The 24,817-nt window shown below is 53.0% G+C and overlaps 2 protein-coding genes across 3 annotated transcripts in view; one reads left to right on the forward strand and one right to left on the reverse strand.

Annotated features, from left to right (window-relative positions):
- The window catches only part of Mrpl27 (mitochondrial ribosomal protein L27), a 6,530-nt gene extending 1,057 nt beyond the window's left edge, over window positions 1-5,473 (forward strand). Inside the window, exons 2-4 of the mRNA XM_013117605.3 lie at window positions 1,645-1,770; window positions 2,139-2,206; window positions 5,068-5,473. Of these exons, the coding sequence (XP_012973059.1) occupies window positions 1,645-1,770; window positions 2,139-2,206; window positions 5,068-5,274 (401 nt within the window). The 3' untranslated portion in view covers window positions 5,275-5,473. The remainder of the gene's footprint in view (window positions 1-1,644; window positions 1,771-2,138; window positions 2,207-5,067) is intronic.
- A 4,740-nt stretch (window positions 5,474-10,213) lies between these two features.
- Window positions 10,214-23,772, reverse strand: Xylt2 (xylosyltransferase 2). 2 transcript variants are annotated; one of them, XM_013117704.3, is made up of 11 exons: window positions 23,568-23,772; window positions 16,765-17,257; window positions 16,367-16,539; window positions 15,925-16,127; window positions 15,437-15,517; window positions 15,027-15,255; window positions 14,775-14,951; window positions 14,321-14,583; window positions 13,852-14,047; window positions 12,944-13,277; window positions 10,214-11,248 (listed from the first exon to the last, which is right to left on the reverse strand). In XM_013117704.3, exons 1-11 carry the CDS (start codon window positions 23,700-23,702, stop codon window positions 10,926-10,928), a joined length of 2,607 nt encoding a protein of 868 aa, XP_012973158.1. In that variant the 5' UTR covers window positions 23,703-23,772; the 3' UTR covers window positions 10,214-10,925. The 2 variants fall into 2 exon arrangements, with proteins under 2 accessions (XP_012973158.1, XP_005075906.1); XM_005075849.4 differs by having other exon boundaries at window positions 15,039-15,255; window positions 23,568-23,771.
- Between the last annotated feature and the right edge of the window lie 1,045 nt (window positions 23,773-24,817).

Genomic DNA, 24,817 nt, shown 5'->3' on the forward strand with positions numbered 1-24,817 from the left:
CAAGATAGTGTGGTGATGGTGAACCTGGGGAGAAGTGGGTGATGCATCTGTTCTGAAGACAGACTCCACAGGTCTCCCTGGTCTGGAAAACCAGGGAAGGGAAGTAACCTGCAGCTTCGCCTTGTTTTCCACAAGAGCAAAGATTAATTAATGAAACAATGTAGGTAAAGCAAAACGTCAGTCACCCACAAGTCAGTAACTAAAGCCAGGTAGCATGGGCCTGTAACTACAGTTTGGGCTACAGAAAAAAGAAAAAAAAACGGTGGATGTTTAAACTTAGGAAGATTCCAGTGCTGGCCATTGAACATGTCTCTGTAAGTCTTTTTCCTTTTTTCCCCGTTGTTGTTGCTTGTTTTGTTTTTGAGACAGGTTCTTACTATGTGGTCCTGGCTATCCTGCTGAAACTCACTCTGTAGACCAGGCTGGCCTTGCACTCACAGAGATCAGCCTACCTCTGCCTCCTGAGTGCTGAGATTAAAGGCGTGCACCACTCTGCCCCGCCTGCTCTGTAAGTTCTTATCTCTAGCTCTGTATCCCAGCTAGTTTTATGAGAATATGCGAAACCTAGGTAACTGGCACTATGAGCTTATGCTTCAAACACATAAAGTTTTTCTACAGGTGCTGACACAATCCTATAATTTTGCCAGTCCTAAAAACAGACTGCCGAGTGCCCATGTTAGCATGAATTTTATGTGTATGAGTGTTTTGCCTGCGTGTATGTGTGTCATGCTGTGTGTCTGGTACCCGCAGAGGTCAGGATAAGCCAGCAGACCCCCTAAGAAGTGGAGTTACAGATGGGTGTGAACCACTGCATGAGTGCAAGAAATTGAACTGAGGTTCTGTGCCAGAGCAGTCGGTGCTGTTAGCCTCTCAGCCATCTCTCCAGCCCCATTAGTATGCATTTTAGATAATGTTCTTTTAAAAGTATTTTTATTTATTCTCTAACATTTTTATCCATATATACAATGAATTTTGACCATGTCTGCCCCCTTCAACTCCTCCCACATCATTTTCCCTTTTAAAATAAATGTGGCTGAGCACTTTGGGATAAGTGAGAGGTCAGATTGATGCTGATCTTGGTTGACCATCTGCTCGTGGGCTCTGGGAGGATAGGACCTTTCTGAAATGGCCAGCTGCCTGTCAGAGGTACCCTGACGCGCTGCTCTGCTAGTGTGCAGTTGACAGGTGTTCAGTGGTTGAGTGGGTAGCTAAGAACGTGGTAAGCCTGATGCAGAAACCTCTTTGCATGTCCCATGGTCTTACTCTTCCCTAGGGCATAAGACTGAATTTTTGAAGCAGGCAGCTCTCTGTTGTCCACTTCTGTTTCCCTGTTCAGCAGGACTGAATGTGTCAGGAGCCAGGGCACATGGTGTTCATTTCTTTCCCCATTTATGCTCATTGCCTGCCCTCCCTGACACACCCACACATGCACACGCACACGCACACCACACACCACACCACACACACACACACCATTCCAAGGATGAATGCCCGCATTCTCTGAATACCATACACTTAGCCTTCCTGTTCCCTTCACACACCTTTCATCTTTCTCATCTCCCTTGCCACTTCTCAGAGGCAAAGAAAGTGCATCCTATCTGGGAACCTCTCCGAGTAATGTTTCTGTTTTCTCTGCTCTCACAGCCCTGCTGAGCCCCAAGGCAGCTCCAGCGCTTGCTGTCAGATATGCATCCAAGAAGACAGGTGGTAGCTCCAAGAACCTTGGTGGGAAATCACGAGGCAAACACTATGGCATCAAGAAAATGGAAGGTGAGGGTGTGCCTTGGTTTCTGCTTTCCAGCTGCGTCCTGTGATGCTGCCCGGCCCTTTCTGAGAAGAGCTGAATGGCCATGCAAGTGCCTCGCACTGTGCTCTCCACAGTTCACTAAAGCATTGCTCCACATTGAAGGAGCAGATGAGATCTAGGGAGACTTTGGTTTCTTAGCCATGCAACCACAAAGAGGCTGCTGGGTGGCAGTCAGGCGCTGTTTATGTAAGACCGGCTCGTCTTGGAGGAGTTTTCCAGGGGCAGGCTTTAGGGTGGGTGGTGACCTTGCACTGTCATGATTTCTCAGCATCTTGCTGTGCCTCTGTGAACACTGGTGCAGAGTCATCTCAACTGTGGGCTTCTCTTTTAGGTCACTATGTTCATGCTGGTAACATCCTTGGCACTCAGCGTCAGTTCCGATGGCACCCAGGCGCCCATGTGAGTTGCTCTGTGCCCTCCTCCCTTTTCTTTCTTAGGGCAACCTGTTCATGCTCATGTCTTGGGTCTTCAGCCCATCCCGATGAGCTGGATGTCATCTCTGTTTTATGGTTGAAATGCCAGAGCCTTAAAGAGTGGTGGAACCCTAGTTAAAGCTCAGATTTGCCTTACATTAGATCATATCGTATCCTGGGCCTCATTTTTCTCTTCCATAGAAAATGGAATTGGAGGGCTGGAGAGATGGCTCAGAGGTTAAGAGCACTGGTTGCTCTTCCAGAGGTTCTGAGTTCAATTCCCAGCAACCACATGGTGGCTCACAACCATTAATAATGAGATCTGGTGCCCCTTTCTCACATAAAGTTGTATATGCAAATAGAGTACTCATATACATAAAATAAATAAATAAATATTTTTTAAAAAAAGAAAGAAAATGGAAGTGGGTTATATAATATGATATATGGGCATTTGTAGCTGCCTGAGGATCTAGAAACAATATGCTTAAAATACAGTTATCGCCGGGTGTTGGTGATGCACGCCTTTAATCCCAGCACTCAGGAGGCAGAGGCAGGCGGATCTCTGTGAGTTCGAGGCCAGCCTGGCCTACAGAGCGAGTTCCAGGACAGCCTCCAAAACAATACAGAGAAACCCTGTCTCGAAAAACCAAAATAAATAAATAAATACATAAATAATACAGTTATCTTCTGAAAGTGGCATACATGTGTTTTTCAGTATTTTACTCAATTTGTAATTTTTTTTGTTGTTGCTTGTTTTTGTTTTTGTTTTGTTTCTCAAGACAGGGTTTCTCTTTGTAGCTTTGTAGATCAGGCTGATCTTGAACTCACAGAGATCCACCTGCCTCTGTCTCCCGAGTGCTGGAATTAAATGCATTTCCCCTCGTATGACTCAAAAGAAATATTTTTATTCTACTAGAATCAGATTCAAAAAATACCTTTCCTTCCGTTAAAAACAACATCAAAGAGACTGAGAGATGGCTCTGCAGTTAAGAGCACCTGGGTTCAATTCTCAGCACCATAGGGTGATTCACAGCCATCTGTAACTCCAGTTCTAGGAGATCTGACACCGTCTTCTGTCAGCAGTCATGCAGGTGGTACACAGACATACATGCAGGCGAAACACTCACAGACATAAATATTTGAAACATCAAGTCCAGGATGGTGGTATATACCTTCAACCCAGCACTCAAGTCAAAGGCAGGCAGATTTCTGTGTTCAAAGCCAGTCAAGACTACAGAGACCTGATCAGCAACCCCCACTCTCAACCCCCTCCCAAAGAAAGACACTGGATGTGGATTCTTTACTAAAATAGTAACAGTAGAAGCTGAAGTATTTGAGCTAAATGTGTTCCAAGTTCTTCATGGTCCATTCATTCCATCCTTCCGATGACCCTATAAAGTAGGCAGTTTATCCATATTTGCCAAAGATCACATGGTATTTAGCAGAGCTAGGATTTGAAGCATATTATTATTATTATTTTGTTGTTGTTTGCTTAGAAACGGGTTTCATTATATTGCCCAAGCTGGCCTTGAGTTCTCCATCCTCTTGCCACAGCCACCTGAGTGTTGGGATTACAGCTGGGTGCCACCTCTCTTGGCTTATAGGCTCATGCTTTTAATCAGAGAGAGACGCCAAATAGGATTGGACTAGTTGTGTAAGTCTTGCCACACATCTGTTCTTTGTTGTTTGTTTTTGAGACAAGGTCTCCTTGCTGTGTACCTCTGGCTGGCCTGGAACTTTCCATGTATCCCAAACTGGTCTTAAAATTGCAGTGATTCCCTCCTAAGTTCTGGCAGACATTGCAGAAATGCCCCACCATGCCTAACTTTGTCTTTTCTTCAAAAGCCTGTCTGTCTGTCTGTCTGCCCGCCCGCCTGCCTGCCTGTCTTATCTGTGTCTGTATGTGTGGATATCCTAGGAGGCCAGAAAGGAGTGTTGGATTGTCTGGAACTGGAATTACAGGCAGTTGTGAGCTGCCATGTGGGTGCTGGGAGCTGAACTCAGGTTCTCTGGAAGAGCAGCCAATGCCTCTAGCCATTGAGTCATCTCCAGCCCCTCAGTTTTACTATGCATCTAATTTCAAGTTGTAAAAGAAAAAAAGTATAGACAGTTTAAAAATATGTATTAAGGGGCTGGTGAGGTGGCTCAGAGGTTAAGAGCACTGGCTGCTCTTCCAGAGATTTTGAGTTTAATTTCCAACAACCACATGCTGGCTCACAACCATTAATAATGAGATCTGGTGCCATCTTCTGGCCTGCAGGCAGAAGGAATACCATATTCATAATAAATAAATCTTTAAAATACAAAAATCCGTATTAAATATACTATTCATTAAAACACTTTGTATTACCTCAAAAGGGGGTTGGAAATATATCTGTCTAATGCACTAGGTAAGAAACAAATTATAATGTAATGGTGTGAAGCAATACTTAACCTTAGGACTTAACTGTGAGCACTGTGTGATTAGCTGATGTGATTATTGCTTTACTAGCATATACAGTATTTCTATGGAACCTAAACTTATAAACCAAGCATGCTGTCAGGGCGGTAATTTGTGGCACCTTTGAGGGCCTGGTTTGGGGCCCTGTCCACTGTGGCTTCTGACAAGCTGTGCTAACTTCACTACTATTACCGGTGTTGGGGTTGTTTTCGTTCCCTTTGTTTCTTACGGAGTTGGTGAAGTAGCAGAAGCAAAGAAGTGCCAAGCAGTGGGAAAGAGAAACCAAGAGGGATATCCCCGCCCACTTGCCTTTCTGCACCAGACTTCACTCTGAAGCAGAAATCTGGCCTGAGGCCCTGGGGTAGCCGAACTGTCTTTCTCCAGCTGACCAGGTCTGTGTGTTACAGGTGGGACTCGGGAAGAACAAGTGTCTCTATGCCCTGGAGGAGGGGATAGTCCGATACACGAAAGATGTCTACGTGCCTAGTCCCCAAAACGTGGAGGCTGTGAACCTGGTCACCAGTCTGCCCAAGGGTGCTGTGCTCTACAAGACCTTTGTCCATGTGGTTCCTGCCAAACCTGAGGGAACCTTCAAACTGGTGGCCATGCTTTGATCCTGTGGAGACCATCGGATAGACTGGAGCCCAGGTCACAGGGGCATGTAATAGCGGAAGTCAAGGGCCACGGTGAGGACAAGGTCCCCACGGAAGAGACCTGTTGGATGGTGACTCTGTGGGAGCCTTTGTGCTGTGACTGCTGGAAACCCTTTGGTAGCTTGGACATGCCATCAATAAAGCTAGCTGGAGTCCTGCATCTGTGCCATTTGGGGACAAGCCCAGATGGGGCTGCTTACTGCTCTGTTTTCTAGCCATGCTTGTTCATGTACGCTGAAGGAAAACAAAGAAGAGAGCTACCAGAGCAAGAAAACGAGGAAGGGATCTGGCTTTAAGGAGATCTCATTAGCACCGTCCCTTAGAGGGTAAGGACGGCCTATGCTCTAGAGTAGTGGTGCTCAACCGGGGTCCTGACCCCTTTGGAGATTGAGCGACTCTTTGACAGGGGTAGCAAAATTAATTATGAAATAGCAACAAAAATAATTTTATGGTTGGGGGTCACCACAGCATGAGGAACTATATTAAAGGGTCACAGTGTTGGGAAGGTTGAGAACATTGGTTTAGAGTGTCACTGCTACTTCCTCCTTGGGTCCCTTAAAGGTCCAGGGGTTGGACCCTGGAGGTGGGGGAGTAGAGGAAGCAGCTGTCCTTGTGGTTCACCTGCTGCCACAGGTAGAGGAAGACAGCTCCAGCCCCGAGATGGCTGGCTATATGGTAGCTCTTCACATACCCTGCCTCTGCAAGTTCGAAGCAGAAGCTTGTGGGACAGGAGGCTCAGCCACGAGCCCCCTACCCTAAAACAGGAGGACCCTTCCAGTGGTGAGGCAGGTAGGTAGGTGGCAAATAGCTTCTTCTAGCCCACAGCGAGCCGTATTATCTTCTGGTTCTTGACGTATTTCAAACTAGAAACAGCAATGAGTCTGGTTTTGGAGGTGAAGGCCCAGGTAGGCCTCCACTGTCAGCCCAGCCCAAACCTCAGAGGTCTGGCCTCAAGTAGAGGGACCAGGAAGGAAATCGCAGCAGGTAGGAGGCTCACTTTGACAGCTGGAGATAGGCGACTGTAGTCCCAGAGGATGACGTGTAAAATCGGGTGACTTCTAAACACCCTCCATGATCTGTAGAGATGGGGCACACAGTCACCTTCCTGTTCTGGAGTTCTGCTTTGAACTTGTCACCCGATACTTTCAGGGAATGATCCTAGATTCCCCACATCCTGCAGATCCTTGGCAAAGGTGGCCTGGGGTCTGTAGGGATTCACTTTAGTATCTTGTGTATAGTCGAAGGCACTGAGGTCAGCTAGGCTAGTGGGGTAGGCGTGGGAGACCAGTTAGGCCTGTCTCAGGAGAACCAAAGCTGTCCTTTCCAGGCCCCCAAAGAGATGGAAGGGCAGGACAGGCGGCTGCTTCCTGAGGGGTAAGCAAGCCAGGTTCGGGTGGGAATGCAGGCAGTGTCCTTGAGGCCTCTCCTAGCTTGGTGGCAGTTGAAAGAATTAAAGGACATAGGTGTTAGGCATCTCCTCGTCTTCCCCCATGTACACACACCCTTTACACTGCTGTTTCAGCGTCACACATCCCTTTTAGGCCTTCCTGGCCTGGGGTCTGTCCACAGAGGCAAAGTGGGGCTTTCAAGTACTGGGGGTTTTGTAGCCTTTACCTTGTCCTGCCCAGTGGGCACAGAGCAGACACTGTTTAAGAGTAATATGGGAAAAGCTGAGTCCTCCAGGGCACCCAAGGCTTGGAGGGCTAAATAGTTCAGGGCCCAAAGCACTACTCAGTCTGCAGGTGAAATCTGCCCTGGTCGTTTTGTCAAACAGTTGGGCACACAACACAGTCTGACTGTCACAGGCTTTACTAATGTGTCCCTGAGCAGCCTCATACAGAATCTCTCTCAGGAGACACCTCTATGACTAAGGAAAGCACAGGGAACCCAGCTGCCCTTGCTCTGTCTGGCCAATGAGCCTAAGGCCTGGGGCATAATGTTCCCGCCTCTCCAAGCTTCTGACATCTTTCCCTCCATTGTGTTCTAGCCACATCAGGCCCCTTGCCTGGCTGCAGGATATTAGCACATACTTCACTTAGAAGAGACAATACAAGGATCCTCATCAGCATTTTCCTGGGGCCAGTGGTGCAGAGGTAGGGAGGAGCTAAGCCTCAGGATCCAAGGCAAGTCTAGGGTACAGGCTAGCCTTCGAGAGAGCACAGCCCTGACACTTTATCCAGTCCTGTTTCTTCTGCTAAATCCAGGCCCTCTGTGTCTGGGAAGCACTCAGCCAAGGAAGACAGTCCACTCTTTTCTGGCCACCAGCTGTGATGGCCTTTGGAAGGTCAGTTGGAACAGCATTTTCTGTTCTCACCCCTTCGTACTGGGTCTGGTCCCTTGAGCTGGAAGCTCAGAGCCTAGGACTGTAGCTCAGATTTATTTTGCTTTCTCCATAGCTGCTGGATGGTGTCCTGCCCCAAGGGAGAGGCCTGGCAGCTAGAGGTGCCCCTGCCTGTGCACAGAAACCTGCTGTGGCTTTCCATCACTGGAGAGCTAGGCAGAGACCTTTGTCTTCACTGAGGGTTCTCAAAGTTTGTTTACCAATGGTGAGGGAGCGGCCTGACAGGATGTTGTAAACTCTTCCTCCTGCTGCTCTGAGCTGGAGGGAACCTGGGCTCAGCAGATCTTTTTTTTTTTTTTTTTGGTTTTTCGAGACAGGGTTTCTCTGTGGCTTTGGAGGCTGTCCTGGAACTCGCTCTGTAGACCAGGCTGGCCTCGAACTCACAGAGATCCGCCTGCCTCTGCCTCCCGAGTGCTGGGATTAAAGGCGTGCGCCACCCAACGCCTGGCGAGCTCAGCAGATCTTAAAGGCTCCCTTCCTAGGGAACAGTTGGTTCTGTTAGGCCGGAAGACAGGGCCCTTTGGTCAGCACCTATGCACAAAACCCAAGAGCAGCTTCATGCACCTGTAACCCCAGTGCTGGGAGCCAGAGAGGAGGATCCCCAAGGCTTGCGGGCCAGCCTGCCCAGCTGAAAAAGCTCCAAGCTTCAGGGTCAATAAGAGATCTTGTCTGAAAAGGGTAAGACAGAAAACTGGTAGAGTGGAATACCCGACAGTGTCCTCTGGCCTATGCATGCATGCATGCACACACCAGTGTGTGCACTCCCCCGACACGCATGCACGCACGCATGCACACAGGCACACACGCGCACATGCACATTGAGAACAAAAACAAAAGCAATGCTCTGAGGACTGTTATGCTATAGGCTGGTTACCTGGGCCTGACTGTGGTCTCTAGTATGCAAGTCCATCTTGACAGCTTGATTTACTGCCTGTGCCTCAGCTGCTGAATCCACTTGGTAATTTTTTTTGTTCCTGACCTAAGAGTTGATATTTTAAATTAAAGCAATATGTTGGGCAGTGGTGGTGGTGCACACCTTTAATCCCAGCACTCAGGAGGCAGAGACAAGCAGATCTGAGATCAAGGCCTGCATGGTCTACAGAGTGAGTGCCAGGACAGCCAGGGCTACACAGAAAAACTCTCAAAAAACCAAAATAATAAGTAATAAACAAAAATCCACCCTTATCATCTGGAGAGCTAGAGTGCAGTGTCAAATACTCATTAAAGTGCGAGTCAGAGAAAATAACCATCTTCTCTGGACCAAAACACCATTCCCTGTGTGCTCCTACCCTTAGCACTTCCTGACTGGCCGGCCACACCCTGAGAATAGCAGGGTGCAGGGACAGTGGCTCTGGGGCCTCCTCGCCCCCTCCCAGAGTGCTGTACCATCAGCTTTGACTCATCGCTCAGCTCTGTTTCTGATTTGCTACCTGACGATGGGAAGTATCAGCCTCCAAAACTGCAAGCAGCCCACCCCGGACTGTCTATAGATGATCAGTCAACAGTACCCTCTCTTGGCAACTGGGAAAAATGCTACAGCCTGGGCAGCAATCAGCCACTTACTCCCTGAGCTAAGCCAAGCTGAGCTTTGTCCAGTGTGGCAGCTGAAGAAGTGACTGGAGAGGCCCAGAAACCTTCATTCAGCCCCCACGTTATGTAAGGCAAGGAAGGACCTTGGTGACAACAGAAGAATCAGGAGGGCAGGGAGAGGCAGAGAGCTTGGGAAAGGCAAGGAAAGTGAGTAACTTAGACATCATTCACACAGGTCCTAGGGCAGTGGTTCAGTCCCTGCCCCTGGCCATAAAGAGACAAGCTACAGAACTAACCAGTAGGGCATGACCACAAACACCTCTGTTACTGAGTAGGATACAAAGGCAGGGCTTGAGTAGTAGCATGAAAGATGAAACTTTGGGGGATGGGCCTCAGTAATGCTGCATTTACTGCAATCTGGCCCAGTGGTCAAGCAGAGTGTCCGGTGGAGCATTTTAGAACTAAATGCCACTAATGCTGGCCTGTTGGGTAGCAATGAGGAATCTAAGCCCCCCAGAGCCCATTTTCCCTGCAGAAAGAAGGCTGCCCTGGAGAGCCGTCTACATTCTAGGTGGATTTTCAACTGTGCCTGCTACAGGTACTGTTATTATTTCAAGGCCAAAGAACCAGCTAAGACTTGTAGAAGTGCAGGGATCAGCCACAGCTCCCTCATACACAGGAGAAAATGTCGAGTGTCACTGTGCTGGTTAGTTTGTCAACTTGACCCATGCTAGGAGCATCGGGAAGAAGGTGCGTCAACGGAGAAAATGCCTCCAGTGATGATGGCTGCCAGGGGTCCATGGGAAGTGCCAGTGGTCCTGGGAGGTAGAAGAAAGGTAGCTGACCATGGGGGGGGGGGGGCAAGCCAATAAGCAGCCTTCTTCCCACGGCCTCTGGTTAGTGCCTGCCTCTGCCCTGGCTTCCCTTTATAATGGACTATGAGCAGTAAGCTGAAATAAACCCTGCCCTCCCCATGCTTCTACTCATGGTCTTTATCATAGCAATAGACAGCAAACAAGGACATTCAGCTTGGAGAGATAGAGATATATTTCCTCTGTTGCATATTTCAGACTTCACACTCAGCTTCAGGCACAACACGACTCCCAAGTTCTTCTGAACGCCCTGACAATCTTCCTATGCTGCCAGTGGGACACCCTCGTCCAGGGCACACCTGGGAAACCTCATGGATCTCAGCTGTGCTGGAAAGCCTAAGAGCCAGCCCCACGCCTGCTCTAGGGTTCCCTGGCTACCAGCTCCACAGTAGCCCCCAAATCACCTGTTCTCCCGGCCAGCCTCAGAGCCATGCCCTCAAGAGCCTCAGCTGTGAGCAGCATCACTGGGGATGGAGGCTCTGCAGGGGGAGGCAGACCAAACCTCTCCAGAGCAGGAGCAGATGGGCTTGGTGGTGCTCCCCACGGCCACAGCCCACTCCTTGGGTCTGCTCGGAGCCCTATTGCACATCTTCTTCCCCTGCCACTCGTTTTCAATTTTTTAAAAAAGTACAAACTGGAGAGGGGCAGAGGAAGCGTCCCCTCGTGGTTCTGGTGGACCTCTGATCTCTTGCAGAGCCGTTAGCAGGAGTGAGCACTACACCCACCATTCCTGCCCTCGGTGCAGGCTCCTGATGGCTCAAACGGGCACACTGCCTGGGCCTCTGGCTCTCGTCTGTAGGAGAGATGTCCCTCCATTGTCGTAAGGTGCAATACCCCGGCTCCTCCGGGTTGTGCTGGCTGGGGCCCTGCTACCTGAGTCGCCCATCAGCTTTGACAGGTCCCAGCTCTGATTTAGGGTCAGGAGACAGAGAGCTCCAGCTGGTCAGTCTGCAGAGCTCCAGGGAGGGGCAAGCAGAAGGACCTGTGGCACACAGTCCTGCCACAGACCAGAAACTGCTCAGCTCCCCGTCTGTCCAGGCCTCGAGTGCAGGACCCGTGAGCTCTGTGTGCCTCCGGGCAGCCTCCTCCATGGTTTCTGGCTGAGGCAGGTTCAAGATGCCACTTAGGCCCTGGAAACTCTGTTCCATGTATTCATTGTGGGGTGGTCCCGCGTGCAGCCAGCTGGCATCATCTGGGGGTACAGAAAAAAGTTAACTATGCCCCTCAGTGCCATGGAGGTCAGACCATAGGAGTCAGGGCTGAACATAGCAGTTCCCATCCTAACCTCACCATGGATCTCATCTTAGAGTGAACTCAGGTTAAGCTAAGGAACTTTCTGTGTCTATCTATCATCAGTTGTACTGGGTGGTGGTGGCCCACACCTTTATTCCCAGCACTCCAGAGGCAGAGGCAGGGGAATGTCTCTGAGTTCAAGGCCAGCCTCATCTATAGAGTTAGTTCCAGGACAGCTGAGGCTGTTACATAGTGAAAAAGTCACCAGTTGCATAAAATCCAAGTGGTAGCTGAGCCTGGTGACTCATAACTCTAAAAAATAAGAGACAGAGGCAGGAGGACTGCAAGAGTCTGAAACCAGAATGGGCTACACAACAAGTTCCAGGTAGCCTGGGCTCCATTAGAAGACAGTGTCTCCGTAAATAAATAAGCAAAATTAAAAAGTAGCAGTTCCTAATTCCCAACTTTAGGATTTTTTTTTTAAAGCTGAGGTCAGAGCCCAGGACCTTGCTGAGCTAAAACCCCAATCCTCCAACTTTAGACTCATGTTGAACAAGGCATTTTATGAGATAAGGTAGCACTCTGGTTTGTATCATCCACGGCAGCTCTGCCTTTATAACTGGGCCCTGAGCTGGCTCTTTATACTAGGCTGGCTTACCTTGTCAGTTTCAATCCACAACCCTCTGTATCTTCTTCACCTCCGCTCTAACCTCTCATGTAGACATGCGCCAACTTTGTCCTTTGAGGTCTAGTTCCAGGCCTGCCTGCAGAGCTGACTGCTCAGCCTGCGGTGTCCTTCACCGATGGGGAAATGGCTAGCCTGCCATGTGTCTCATCCTGTCTCTCATCCTGTCTCTTTGGGTCACTCCTGCTCTTCTCACTGTCTGTGACAGGGTGCAGTACCCAGGGGACACCACTCATCACCACATCTTCAGAGGTAACCCCCTGCAGGGGGCCGTGTGAACCTGGCTGTCCCAAGCTACGTGGGACCTGAGGGTGTCCAGGCCCTACTCCAGCAGTGCTGCACTGACAGCACTGTGTATGGAGGAGCGTCAGAGGCAGAGCAGCATGAGGGACAAGACGCCTTAGAACACAGCACCCCGGCCCCTGCTGAGACCCGAGGCATTTTCTGGGCACTGTGAAGGAAAGCCCCACATTCTTTTTTGTTTGTTAGTTTGTTTTTGTGAGACAGGGTTTCTCTGTGAAACAGTCCCGGGTTATCCTGGAACTCACTTTGTAGATCAATCTGGCCTCGAACTCACAATGATCCACTTGCCTCTGCCTCCCTGGTGCTGGGATTAAAAGCATGTGCCACCACTACCACCTGGCCCCACATTCTTCTTGTAATTTTCCTTTTTTGCTAAATCTAGCTCGAGTGACTTTTGTCCCAGTCCCCCAGGGTCTCCCATGGTTGTGCCATCCTTACTTGACAGATGAAAAGGCGGAGTAACTCTCAGGGCCCAGTTATAAGGACAGAGCCGCATTTCCAACTGCAGTCTGCCTGACTCTCAGGCTTCCCTTTCCCCACGACCCCAATCCAGGGATGGAAGACCATAGCCCTGCATTCTCCCCCACCACTCAACCATGAGGGCGGTAGCCTGGAAATTTCTGTTCTGTCTGGGATCCGGGCATCTTTTGGGCACCGCATCCTTACCTTTCCTGAGAGGTAGTTTGCGATTGAAGGTCAATGGCAGCACGAGGAATCGAGTCTCGCCCAGGGGTTCCCAGAACTGAAGCAACCGAACAGTCCAGGCTCCTGGCCGCAGTGGCCGGCTCAGTGGCGGCTTGTACTGCGTGACTTCAGTGTCCGCATCTACCGTGATGTCATATGATGTGGCCACAACATAGGTGGGGTCAATCCAGACCACAGTGGCTGTGAGGTTGGGGCCCCGGGCCCAGCGCTGCATGGCTACAGGCTCATCCAGTGGTCCCAGAAGGCCCCCAAAGTTCCGGAAGATTCGTTCTTTGGGGTCCCACTCAGTGCCAACCTGTAGGGAAGGAGGCAGCTGGGCAGAAGCCTAGGAGAAGTTCTTCTATCTGCTCTCAAGCCGCCTCTCATGGTGTAACCCCAGGTCAGTCACTGCCTCTTTCAGACCTCAGTTTTCCTATCTTCAAATTGAAGGAATAAGTCTAGAACTGAAACATCTCTCCCAGCTCTGAGGTTTATTCCAGGCTGCCACCTGAATCGTTTGCAATGGTGGGGCGAATAAAAGCAGACCACCCCCCACAAAGCCAGAACCTCTAGGACAGGACACCCAAAGCTCATCTGGACTGTCCAAGCCCCAGGGATCCTTGCACTTTAGGAGGTTAGACTGACAGTTCCGTCCCTACGCCCTCCTGGGTCATCTAATTGGACCCCTTAGTGTATGCCTGTGGGGTGGCATAGGTATATCTGTTCGCAGCATCGCCAAGGTTGCCGTTATTGGGAAAGCAGAGCCCAGAGAGCCCAGCCCATAAAGGTCTGATGGAGTCCTTACCCCTCCCTTGGTGTCTGTCCCTCTCTTCCCACTCCCTGCGTCTTGCTGGGGGTCAGGAGAAAGCAAGGGGGAGGACCTGTCCCACCTCCAGACTCTGGAGCCGGCTGGCCTGGTCACCGCGCCCCAACAGTTTCAGCGACCCCTGGGGCATCAGCCACATCTCAAGCGTCTCTGCCGGCCCCTGGGCTGAGGGCTGCACCGCCTGCGTCACCAGGTAGCCCTGGAAATGGTCGTCATAGAAATACAGGTGCACGCTGGACGGCAAGCCCCTGGGCTCAAACCTAGGAAGGTTTCAGCAGGGAGAAAGGGAGATGCCATGAGCACACCTGATACCACCTGGAGTCTCAGAGAGGGAGGGGCACTGGGGAGCCCCAGCCCCAGGCATTTCTGTGGCCCCAAATCCCACATGGTCCTAGCTCTTCTTCACCCTGCTTAATTTTTTTTCCCTGCCCAGACTCACTCTGGGCAGGGGCTGTCTCTAGTTTGTCCCCCCCTCCCCTTTAAGGCACCACACTCTAAGGGCCTGCTGTGTGGCAGAAAAAGAGGGGTCTCACCTGCAGAGTGCCGTGGCCAGTGGGGGTGCAGCAGTAGCAGCACGACGCAGGCTGAGGCGGGCAAAGGCTGTGTAAGCGGTGAGTAAGACGTCACCGAGTCCACTAGGGCCATCAGCCACGTCGTAGGTGTTCTCCCAGTAGGCCTTGAGGGCTGGCGTGCCGAGTGGGTAGCTGCCATACAGGTGGAAGTCCAAAATTTCCAGGACTTCCTGATTCACAGTTGACTCAAACTTCCGGGCAAAGAAGGTGGGTCTGGAGACTTGCTGGGGTGGGAGAGACAGGGGTTGAAGGGCTCCGCGGGCCCCAGAACACAGCAGGGACTGCCCCCCTCCTCACTTTCTAGCTGCCGAGATCCAAGGAACTAGCTGCTCCAGGTGGAAACCCACCCTGCCTTTCTGGCCCGGAAAGCTGGTGGGGAAAAGCCGGGGCGCGGGCTGGGGCCAAGGGAGAGCACCTGCAGCCGCAGGAAGTCCTGAGGCTTGAAGTCGTTGGGGGAGCAGCCACACCAGTCCACGATGTGCTTGTACTGGCACTTGCAGCCCAGCTTGCGGTTCCAGTTGGTGACCCGCAGGTTGTTGTCCACGAGGCTCTCACAGGCCGGGCTGTTCTCCAGCACTGTGTGGAAGAAGGACTGGGGGTGGCAGGAGGGGGTGAAGGGTGAGCCACGGGCCACGCAACCTGCGCCCTCCCTGGCCTCCGTGCCTACCTGGCCACCCACCTCAGCTGGAAGCAGTGTGTATGTATAGAACTGGCGAAGCTGGGCCACAAGGGGGTCATCTGTATACACCACATATTCCACAAAGCTCCGTGTCAGCACGAACCAGTCAGAACCACCATCCACCACAATGCCTGCTGGAATCTGCCGTTCACCCAGGCGCCACATGTGGGAATCACACTCGTGGAAAAGCCGGTCCAGGCCTTGCTTCTTGATGAATCTGAGGGAGGCCATGACTGAAGGTCCCACAGAAAGGAGCCCGAGCCTTCTCTACTTGGCAACCAGCATGCCTTCACCTATGACTGGTTTAGGGGTTTTACAACCCAGGGCTGGGCCATCAGGTGCCCTTGTGTGGGAGGCACTGTGGAAGACATCAGGACCTCCTTTCCCATCTATCGTACCTGGAATTGTCTCGCCCGTGTGACTTGAGGAAATTCTTGTCACGGTTCTTGGATAAGAATGCCACCAGCTCCTCATTTGTCCTGGTAAGGAAAGAGAATTTGTGCAGCAGGGGCTCAGTCCCTGACCTAGAACAGATGTCCTCTAGCACGAATGACCTTCACCTCTTGTACTTCCTTTATTACAGACGATGTTACACGGTGTGCCTACCCCTTGTCTGATGTTCTGGGGTGATGGCACCTGAGGGATCCAAAGACGATCCCTCCCCCACCTCTGCTGTCTGACCCAGCACTCCAGGTCCAAGCCTCTAGCTGTTCTCCCCATTTCTTAGGATTCCCAATCATCAGACCACCTTTTACCACCTCTCACACCCCAATCTTGCCTGGGACCATGGGACCATTTTTGGGCGGTGGCGACCTCAGATGGCAGAAAAATGGACCCTCCAACCCTGATGTCACAGATGGGACTTCACTCCCACCCATCCTCGCACCTGGTTGGATAGTCAGTGGCACTCAGGTTGATGAAGAAGTCCCAGGCCCAGCCAGGAATTTCCAGCAGGTCCTTCATGCTCCGCAGGTACATCCTCAGAAGGCTGGCCCCGCCCCAGATGGTGACCATGCGCCAAGGTGTCACCCGCACATTATCATAGTGCCGGGCCAGCTCCACCACCTCCCGGTACAGGTAGTTGGAACGCTGGGGGAGAAGGGATGCTCAGTAGAGAGAGATGGGTGCCAAGGTCGTAGCCCCCACCCATCTGGGGATAACACAAGAGACACAGAAGGGACAGAGCAAGTGACGGGACTCCAGGCCATGCCACCCTATGTTTGACCAGTCTGGACTTCAACTTGCTGTCTCTAGCTATCTGAGCCAACCTTCCTCTAGGCTGCCTGTCTGCAACCTTCCAAGTCTCTCTTCTTCCCAGACCACGGTACCTTGTCCACATGGATATAAAAGAAATGCTGCTCATGGTAGACAGCCTTAAGAAGACGCTTCAGCTGGCGGATAGCACGACCATGAACCACCAGCATGTAGGCGATGCGTACTGGAGGACCAACAGGCTGCTGGACCCGAATCTCTTCCCACTGGATGCCAGGGCTCATCTTGCCTGAGTGAAATAGACAGGGACATTAGTGACGGGGAAAAGGTCGCCTGCCTGCCTCCCAATAGAAGAAGCCTAGACTCAGAAACCTGGTCTCAGCTCCCCCCCTGCCAACCGGTATATTTAACATGACTTTAGACAAGAGGGTCATCTGGGAAATGAGCAGGAAGATCTGGGCCACGTCACTCTCTGGCCGTTTCTGGGAAGCATCAGAGTACCCTAGTCCCTCACCAGCCAGCTGGCAGTGCCGGGGCACAGTCTTGGGCATGAGCCTCCCAGCTTGGTGCAGGCACACTACGTTAGCGATCTCCTGTTGGCACTGCTTGGTGCTGGCCCGGGCCAATGCTGACAGTGCATCCTTGCTCACAATCTCGCACTTAGGAGTGAAGCCGTTGTCCGTGGGCTGGGGGGCACCTTCCACGCTCCCTGTGTCTCCATGTGGTGGGAAGCCAGCAGCCCCCATCAGCGCCTCCCCAGCTGCTGCTCCACTCAGGTTCTGGCGACCTGGAGCAGCTGGAGGGAGGGCAGGGGGGACCCGTCGGCTGGCTCTTTGGCGGCTGGTTACTGCCCGCACCACCTTGGCCACAGGCACACCTGGGCTCTCGGCACGGCCCCGCCAGCGCCCATGCCTTTTACCAGCACTGCCCCTGCGCCCTGCAGAGCTGTCTGTGTCCTTGGAGCCCTCGCCAGGGTCTAGTGGCCGTGGCTTCCTCTGCCTTCCTTTCTGTAAAAGACATACAGATCACAGATAAGTCATTCACTTCTTCCCCTGCCTCAAGTTCCATCTTGGCCAAGGTTACCTTGAATTCTAGAAGCTCCTTGCTACCCTTTATCTAGAAAAGTCCTGCTCACTCAATAACTCTGCACAAACAGTGACATTCCAGGGCCAGCCGGCTGAGGCGGCTTCTGTGTCTCACCTCATGCCGTCACACCTCACATGCCCCTCCAGATAGCAGACCACACAGCACTGTACTTTGCCTGCTCTGGGCTCATGCCATTTTCTCTTGCAGCGTATCTTAAAATATGTGTCCATGCCTTCTCCAAGAGAAGAGCGTACAGACCCTGCAGGGGACCCAGGAGTGCCCCCCCACACCGCTGAGACCCATGCTTCCTACCGGGGCGGGGGGGAGGGCTCCCCCCCCCCCGCATCCAAAGCATCGGTTGCACTAAAGCTCTTCACGTGGGAAAATTGAGGCTACAACAGGGGAGCAGCTCAGGAGGGAGGAGTAGTCATGAAGCCTGAGACCCTGACATTGGATGGGTCTCACAGGAAGCTGACGCAAGGTGCTTTGCTGAAGGTACCAGATGAGTAATAGGGGGCATGCTCTGGCAGGGGAAGGATTCGGGCAAGTCTGTCAAACAAGACGGAAGAGCGGCAGGAAGCTCCAGAGCCCCCAGACGCAGCTCTGAGATGTGGTGGCTTAATGGGCTCTCCTGCATCAGGACCGCCTGTGGCCAGCTAGCCCTTGGCTACCACAGCAATCAATCCCGGGTCCAGCTAGCTGGAGGTCCACAGCTGGAGGCCGCCAACCTCTGCTCTTGTGACAGGATCTCTCAAGGGTACGCAGAAGCCCTCCATGCTGCCTGCTACCCCAAATGGCCTGGTTCAGCTCGACCTACCCTCCACGTCCCTTCCTCTCTTATTCCACCCATCCTTTAAGATCAGCCATTTCGTTGGCCCCAGAGTGGGGGCACACTGAGCTCTGAGACCCCGGATGTTCCTCAGTGAAGTGAGAAGCCAAGTCAGACCATCGTCCCAGGGCACATGAAGGACATTTGGCTAACGGCTGTGAGTGGGAAGGGACAGAGGCACCGGGTGTCGTGTGAGTGCTCTGGTCTGCTCCTCTACCTCACCATCAGCCACTGAACTTGTCTGAGCTTAGCCCCTCAGCTGTAAGAGTGCGGATCAAGTGAGACATCAACTATGAAACAAGTCGGAGCGGCCATCTCCTGGCTGTCCCTTTCCTCCCGCCATCGTCTTTCAGCCCCTCCTCTCCCCTCGCACTCTGTGCTCTTCTTCGTGCGGAGCCCACAGACACACGCCTTGCTCAGACACCTCTCTGTAATCACCCTTTCTGCATGGCTTACAGGAGGCGCCTGGTCCTTCCCATCCATTGCCCCTCACCAGTCTCCTGGCTCCCCAGGCAGACCCTGGGCCCCGTCCTTAGACTCCAGCTTCCTGGTGAGCTCATCCAGCCCCTCACTTTCTACACATCATCTTTATGCCATCCACATCCCAGATTTTCCTCTTGGGACTGGAAAGCTCCCTTGAACCCGCAGACCTGGAACAAGAAGTCTCCTTGCCATCTCCCTTGGGAACTTAAAGACCTCAGAACCCCAAGTCCAAGTGCAAACACCTACTATTCTCCCCTCCCTACCACTCCCCCAGTCTTTACAACTCGGTAAGTGACAACCTTCTGTGGCTCAAATCAAATGTACTGGGAGTCCGATTTTCTCTTTGGAGGGGAGAGGTGGCACTAAGGACGAGGTAAAGAACCCCATGTGGCCGGGCGTTGGTGGCGCACGCCTTTAATCCCAGCACTCGGGAGGCAGAGGCAGGCGGATCTCTGTGAGTTCGAGGCCAGTCTGGTCTACAAAGTGAGTTCCAGGACAGCCTCCAAAGCTACAGAGAAACCAAAAAAAAAAAAAAAAAGAACCCCATGTGGCTAAGCAAATGCTCTACCACGAAGCTACAGCCCCCAGCCCTGACCTCAACTCTGATTCTTCTCTTCCCCTTGTTCCCCACATCCAACGCACCGTAAACGCACGAGGACACACACAGACTCTCTCTCTCCCACTGCCCTCAGCCTGGTCCCCATGCCCTAGTGCATGCGCCTGCCCCCTCCTGTCTCTCCTCTTCACAGCCACCCGTGTTTCTTTTAGAACTTTCTGACATTTATCTATTTGCTATTTTCAGGTGTAGGGGTGTTTTGCCTGCATGTATGTCTGTGTACCACGTGTGTGCAATGCTCAGTGGAGGCCAGAAGAAGGCACTGGATCCCCTTGGGACTGGAAATGCAAACAGTTGTGAGCTGCCATGTGGGTGCTGGGAATTGAACCTGGGTCCTCTAGAAGAGCAGCCAGGTGCTCTTAACTGCTGAGCCATCTCTCCAGCCCTCTTTTTTGAACTTACACCCCCATGATTAGACCTACCCAGTGGCCCCTCCTCTCGGGTGCTATAATAGCTGGCCTCCCTCCCACCTCCCTTGCCCCCACGGTCTAAGCAGTGTCCCTCCACACTGCCTGGCATGCCCGGCCCAAGGTCTGTATTGGCTGTGCCTTTGGTCTAGGTGCCCTCCACAGACACCCCACAGCTCATCCCTTGCCTCTTCAATTCTTTGCTCAGATAGTGTTTCCCAGCAAGGCCTGCCTGGTTAAGAACTCTAGCCTCCCCCATCCCGTTTCACGTTCCCCACAGAAATACGACAGTCTTAGGCCAACAAGATGGCTCGGCAGGTAAAGGCACCCACTACCAAGTCTGACAACCTGAGTCCGATCACTCAGACTCACATGGTGGAAGGAAAGCTGACTCCCACAAACTGCCCTTTGACCTCCATGCGAAGACCTCCACCCACATCCACATATACATAGATAACGCATACAACAATAATACACTTTCTGAAGAAGCATGCTGATCTCTTCCACCATCCTAGCATGAATTTATTTATTTCACATGTCTCTCGCATGGCTGTAAGCACTGCTGGGGGAGTTTACTTGTTTGTCCACTGGCATATTCAGAGTCCAGAAGAGTGTGTCACAGTCATAGACACTCAGTTAAGTCATTTCACATGAGTGACTGTAGAGGCCTTGGTGTGAGTATAGTGTTCACAAAGGTTGCTATCCCTTTCGATATTACTGGGAATGAGACACAAATAGTCAATGTGAGACCAAGGCTCAGGCTGTCAGACATGGTGGACTCAGGTGGAGTCCAGCGTCAGGTTCCCCTGCCCTTGTCCATGGGAACAGAGGAATCTGGGAGCCACCTTCTGGCAGTAGATCTATCCCTACTCCACAGTACCCAGGCTCCCTGTTCAGCACCTAGAGGGCTCTCTGATGTCTTCAGAGATACCCATACGTGTAGGGGTGTCCATCCTTACCTGAGATACTGGGGTCGTCAGGAGACCCTGTCCCATGCTCATGTTGGGGAGGGCACCCTAGGATGGCCAGGGTGGAGAGCAGTGGCATCTGACCCAGCCAATACAGGCACAGGAAGACATTCCCAAGATTAGGTGGGCAGTGATGGCAAAGAGTATGAGTTCTAGGGGTCAATGCCTGTATCCGTGCAGCAGGAGGGTAGGACTAGAGGGCACAGAGCCAGGCTGGCTGTGGTGGGGGACAGGATGTGGGAGGAAATAGGCGTGTTGCTGCCCCGCACTGCAGCAGGGAGCTGGTTGACCCTGAGAAGGACAATCCCAGAGGAGGCTAGGAACCAAAAGGCAGCAATGAGGAGACAGAAAGGCCCTGGTGGGTAGCCAGCCCCCACTCCTGACCCCTCTCTGGCAGGTCCCAGAGCCTCAGGCTCTGTCTCTTAACAGGCTGCTGTCAATAGCCTCTGATATCAGGGTGGTCCTCTGGCTGGATGCATCTGGCCTCAGAGACCCCTTCTCCCTGGCAAGGAGGCCATAAAGAAAGCGAACACAGAAACGCTCACCCCCTACCCCCCCAGACTGCATTTAAAACAAGTGATGAAAGCATGTTTGCAAAAGCTCTGAACAGCTTCCAGCGTGGCTCTTCGGGGTTAGTGATCATCCCAGGTATCCACTCTCAGCCTCCACAGGCAGCAGAGTGCTTTCCTTAAATGCACATTGGCTCCTGCTGAGGAGCTTTCCCGCTGCACTTACAATAAAACCCACTCAAGTCCCTTACTGTGGTCCCTTTGGCCACACAGGATAGAACCATCTTTGGGGAAAGTGCTCCACCCTCTATCCATTCCCCGAGTTTCCCCAGCTCAGCCCACTCTCCTGAGACCCTTCTGCTCAAACTCTCCTGCCCACCTCTTCCTGGGGGAAGTCTTTCCCAGCCTCCAGATCTGATCCAGCCCCTTTGTTAATCTAGCATCCCTGCTCTGTCTGGCTCTCCCTGTAGACTGTCTGCCCTGTAGGCCAGGACCTCATCTATTCTTTATTTCTGTATTCCCAGTATGAGCACAGTGCCTGATGGGAGAGAACTTTCGTATGTGCTGACTGATGAATGAATGAGTGTGTCCCGGGGTGCAATGCTGAGACCATGTGTTATGTCCCGACAGCTTAGCAGGCACCGAGAATTCCTGCTTCACTTCGTAGTTTTCATCACCCAACAAGATCGGTGTTACTATTGCCCCCAAAGGAAGTGGCTGGAGGTGGTCTGCCTGACAGCAGAGCTAGGGCAGAGCCGTGAGAAGAGTGGTCTCTCTTGCATGCTAACCTTCTCAAGCTCTTCACTGTGCTCCTTCACAACCCCAGTCTGGAGAGGTGGCTGCCAGGGATCATCGGGGACCTTTCTCCATTGTGGTCTAGGATTCCTTTCTCAGCTTCATCCGTGTGTGTGTGTGTGTGTGTGTGTGTGTGTGTGGTGGGGGAGACCCCAAATTCTCTCACCTCTGTCCAGTTCTCCATCCCCAGCTATGGGCAGAGCAGCAGGGGCCCAGCCCATTCCTTGACTCAAGCTACCAGCCAGTGAGCCATCTACCTCCTCACCAGCCTCTCCTCTCACGCAGATCAGGGTCCTCGCCTGCCTCTGCAGCCCATTCCATCTGAGATGTCCCAGTTGCCCAAAGAGACTTCTCCATCTGACTGAAACTTTCTCCTCTCTTTGTGCTCAGAGAACAAGCTCACTCCCTGTACAAGTCACAGAGCCAGCTTCCCCATGACTGTCCTCAGCTCCTTTTGGACTCACGGTTCCAAGTCTCTCTGTCCCTGCTCCCCTCCCCTCTCCAGCGCCTTGATTCTCCCCATAGGAGCTTCCCAGCAGCTCTTCTCCCAGCCTCCACACCGGGTCTCTGGGACTGACCAGGTGCAGGAGGGGAAGGCTTCTAGGCTCCATGCCTTCACCCTGCCAGGTAAAGCCCAAAAGGAGATGACAGCAGAGCCTCTCTCCCAGAGCCCGGGAGACACAGGGACAAGGGGATCAGAAGCAAGAACCCCTGACTCTGGTCACAGCTTAGGGCTTTGATTTGGCTAATCCTCTCTACCTTTCCAGACTGGACCAAGACTCATCTGTCCGCTCCCCCACCCCCAGTCACACTACCAGGAGGGTGTGTCTGATCCTGCAACTAAAAGCACCAATCAATAAGAAAAACCCTGGGGTCGGGGTCTGGAGCTCTAATCTGCAGCTCAGCGCTGTTCCCATTACCCCAGAGCCAGAGATGGCTCCCTCCTGCTTTGAAGTCCTGAGGCCAACTCAACAGCTCACCTTCCGTTCCCGTGCCCTCCTGAAGATTCACCCGGATTCTTCCCTGATTGAGAAAGCCACGCCTTGAGGACACTTCAGTTTTTTCCCTTGGGGTCACTCCTGTTCACTCTATTCCCGGGTATACACTTTGTCACAGGCCATAATTCCACCACCTGAGTTCCACTTCACCGCCACTCGCTGCTTCTCAGGCGCAGCTGAACACAGATGCCCGGGGTCCCTCGGCCCCCACTCCTCCGCCCACGGCGCGTACACCCCCGCCCCCTCCCAACTTCAGAAAGTTTGGCCTGAGGCTTCCCACCTTCCAGCAGGCTAGGGCCCAGCCGCTCCTCCCAGCCCGGATCCCCGCGCCTGACCTTCATCGCTCCCCGGGACAGAGACCACCCCACCATGACCCGCTCTTCCCTCTGCGGCCCCCAGTCCTCCAGCCGCCCCGGCCTCCGGGTCACGCACCGCTCCCGCACGCAGCCCGCCAGGCCGGCCGGGAAGGAAGCATTGGGGGACGGAGGTCGGGCTCCAGGAGGCTGCCTGCGCCCTGCACGCACGCGGCCCAAGCCCCACTTGCCTGGCCGGGGCCGCCCGCAGCCCCGCCAGGACCCCGCGCGCCCCCGCTCCCGGCCTGCCCGCCCGCACGGCTGTCGGAGTACCTCTCCGGGCTCGTCCTCCTCCAGGCCGCTGAAACTCCACACCACCAGGCCCTGCAGCAGCAGGATGGCCAGCGCGGTGGCGATCGCCAGCTTGTAGCGCCGCACCAGCTTCTGCACCCGCGCGCTCGCCACCATCTTCCTGCCCGGGACGCGGGGCGCGCGTCCGGCCCTGCAAACCGGCCGCGGGCGTGCGCACCGACGCGGGGCCGAGGGCCCCCCTCACTCCGCCCACATAGGCGGACCGAGGGCGGGGCCCTAGGCTCCACCCTCTCGAGGGCTGGGCGTGGGGCAGTGGGCCGGTCTTCCGCTCTTGTCTTCAAGGAGGGGTCTGGGTGCTCTGGGTCCCTTCTACCTCTCCAAGCGTGTCTGCGTGTGGGGTAACCACCTCGTGGTCGTAAAAGCATTGTTCTACGGCCTGACAGCTCTGGTGTCTCAGGGCATGCTGTTTGTGTGTGTGTGTGGAACTCAGCGGGTCCCCAACCCTGAGAAATGCGGGCAATCTCAGGTGTGTGAGTACCACCCACCCGGCCCTAACACCTGAAGGTTGCCCCTGAGGACAAAGCACGCAGCCCCTTGACTGGCTCTGAGGCTCTTCACAAAGCTGGCTTGCCACCCTGACCCTTTCATCCAAAGCCTCCCCAGGCCTCTGCTGGAGTCGTGATTCTTAACTTGTAGCTTCTAGCCAGAGTCTCCCAGAAGATGATAAAAACAGAGCTGTAGTTCCCACTCCTGGAGTTTAGAACACCTGCTGCTACTCTGGAACCACCCTTGGAGACCCACCAGACCTTGGCATAAGCTTGCTGTTCTCTCTACTTGGCAGCCATGCTTTTCTCCCACCCTCAACCTCCCGTCAATGGCATCTTCGTTTGTGCTTCCTCAGCACCGGGTGGTAAGCATCTGGAGCTGATTTCTCCGTGATCCTGCCTTTGAAGCCTTGCCCCCCCCCGGCTTCAAAGCTCAGGAAATGTTAGGAGGCAGCTGAGAAAGACCATCCAGTTGGCCATTCTGGCATGTTCAAGAGCAGCATCCGATAAGGACTAATTACACCCAGGGCCTCACCTGAACCCAGCAGACCGCGGCTGGTAGATGAAGCGTACCCGCCAGAGCAAAGTGACTAGAGACAACAAAACCCACGGAGGAAATGTTTCATGTTTTAAGTTAACAAACAAGCAAGATGTTTGACCCAGTTGTCTTTGCTGTGCTGCTCAGCTGGTCTGCTTCAAACGCCCATGTAGTTAGGAGTAAACTCA

This window comes from Mesocricetus auratus, unplaced genomic scaffold (assembly GCF_017639785.1).
Source record: "Mesocricetus auratus isolate SY011 unplaced genomic scaffold, BCM_Maur_2.0 Super-Scaffold_100007, whole genome shotgun sequence".
NCBI lineage: Eukaryota > Metazoa > Chordata > Mammalia > Rodentia > Cricetidae > Mesocricetus > Mesocricetus auratus.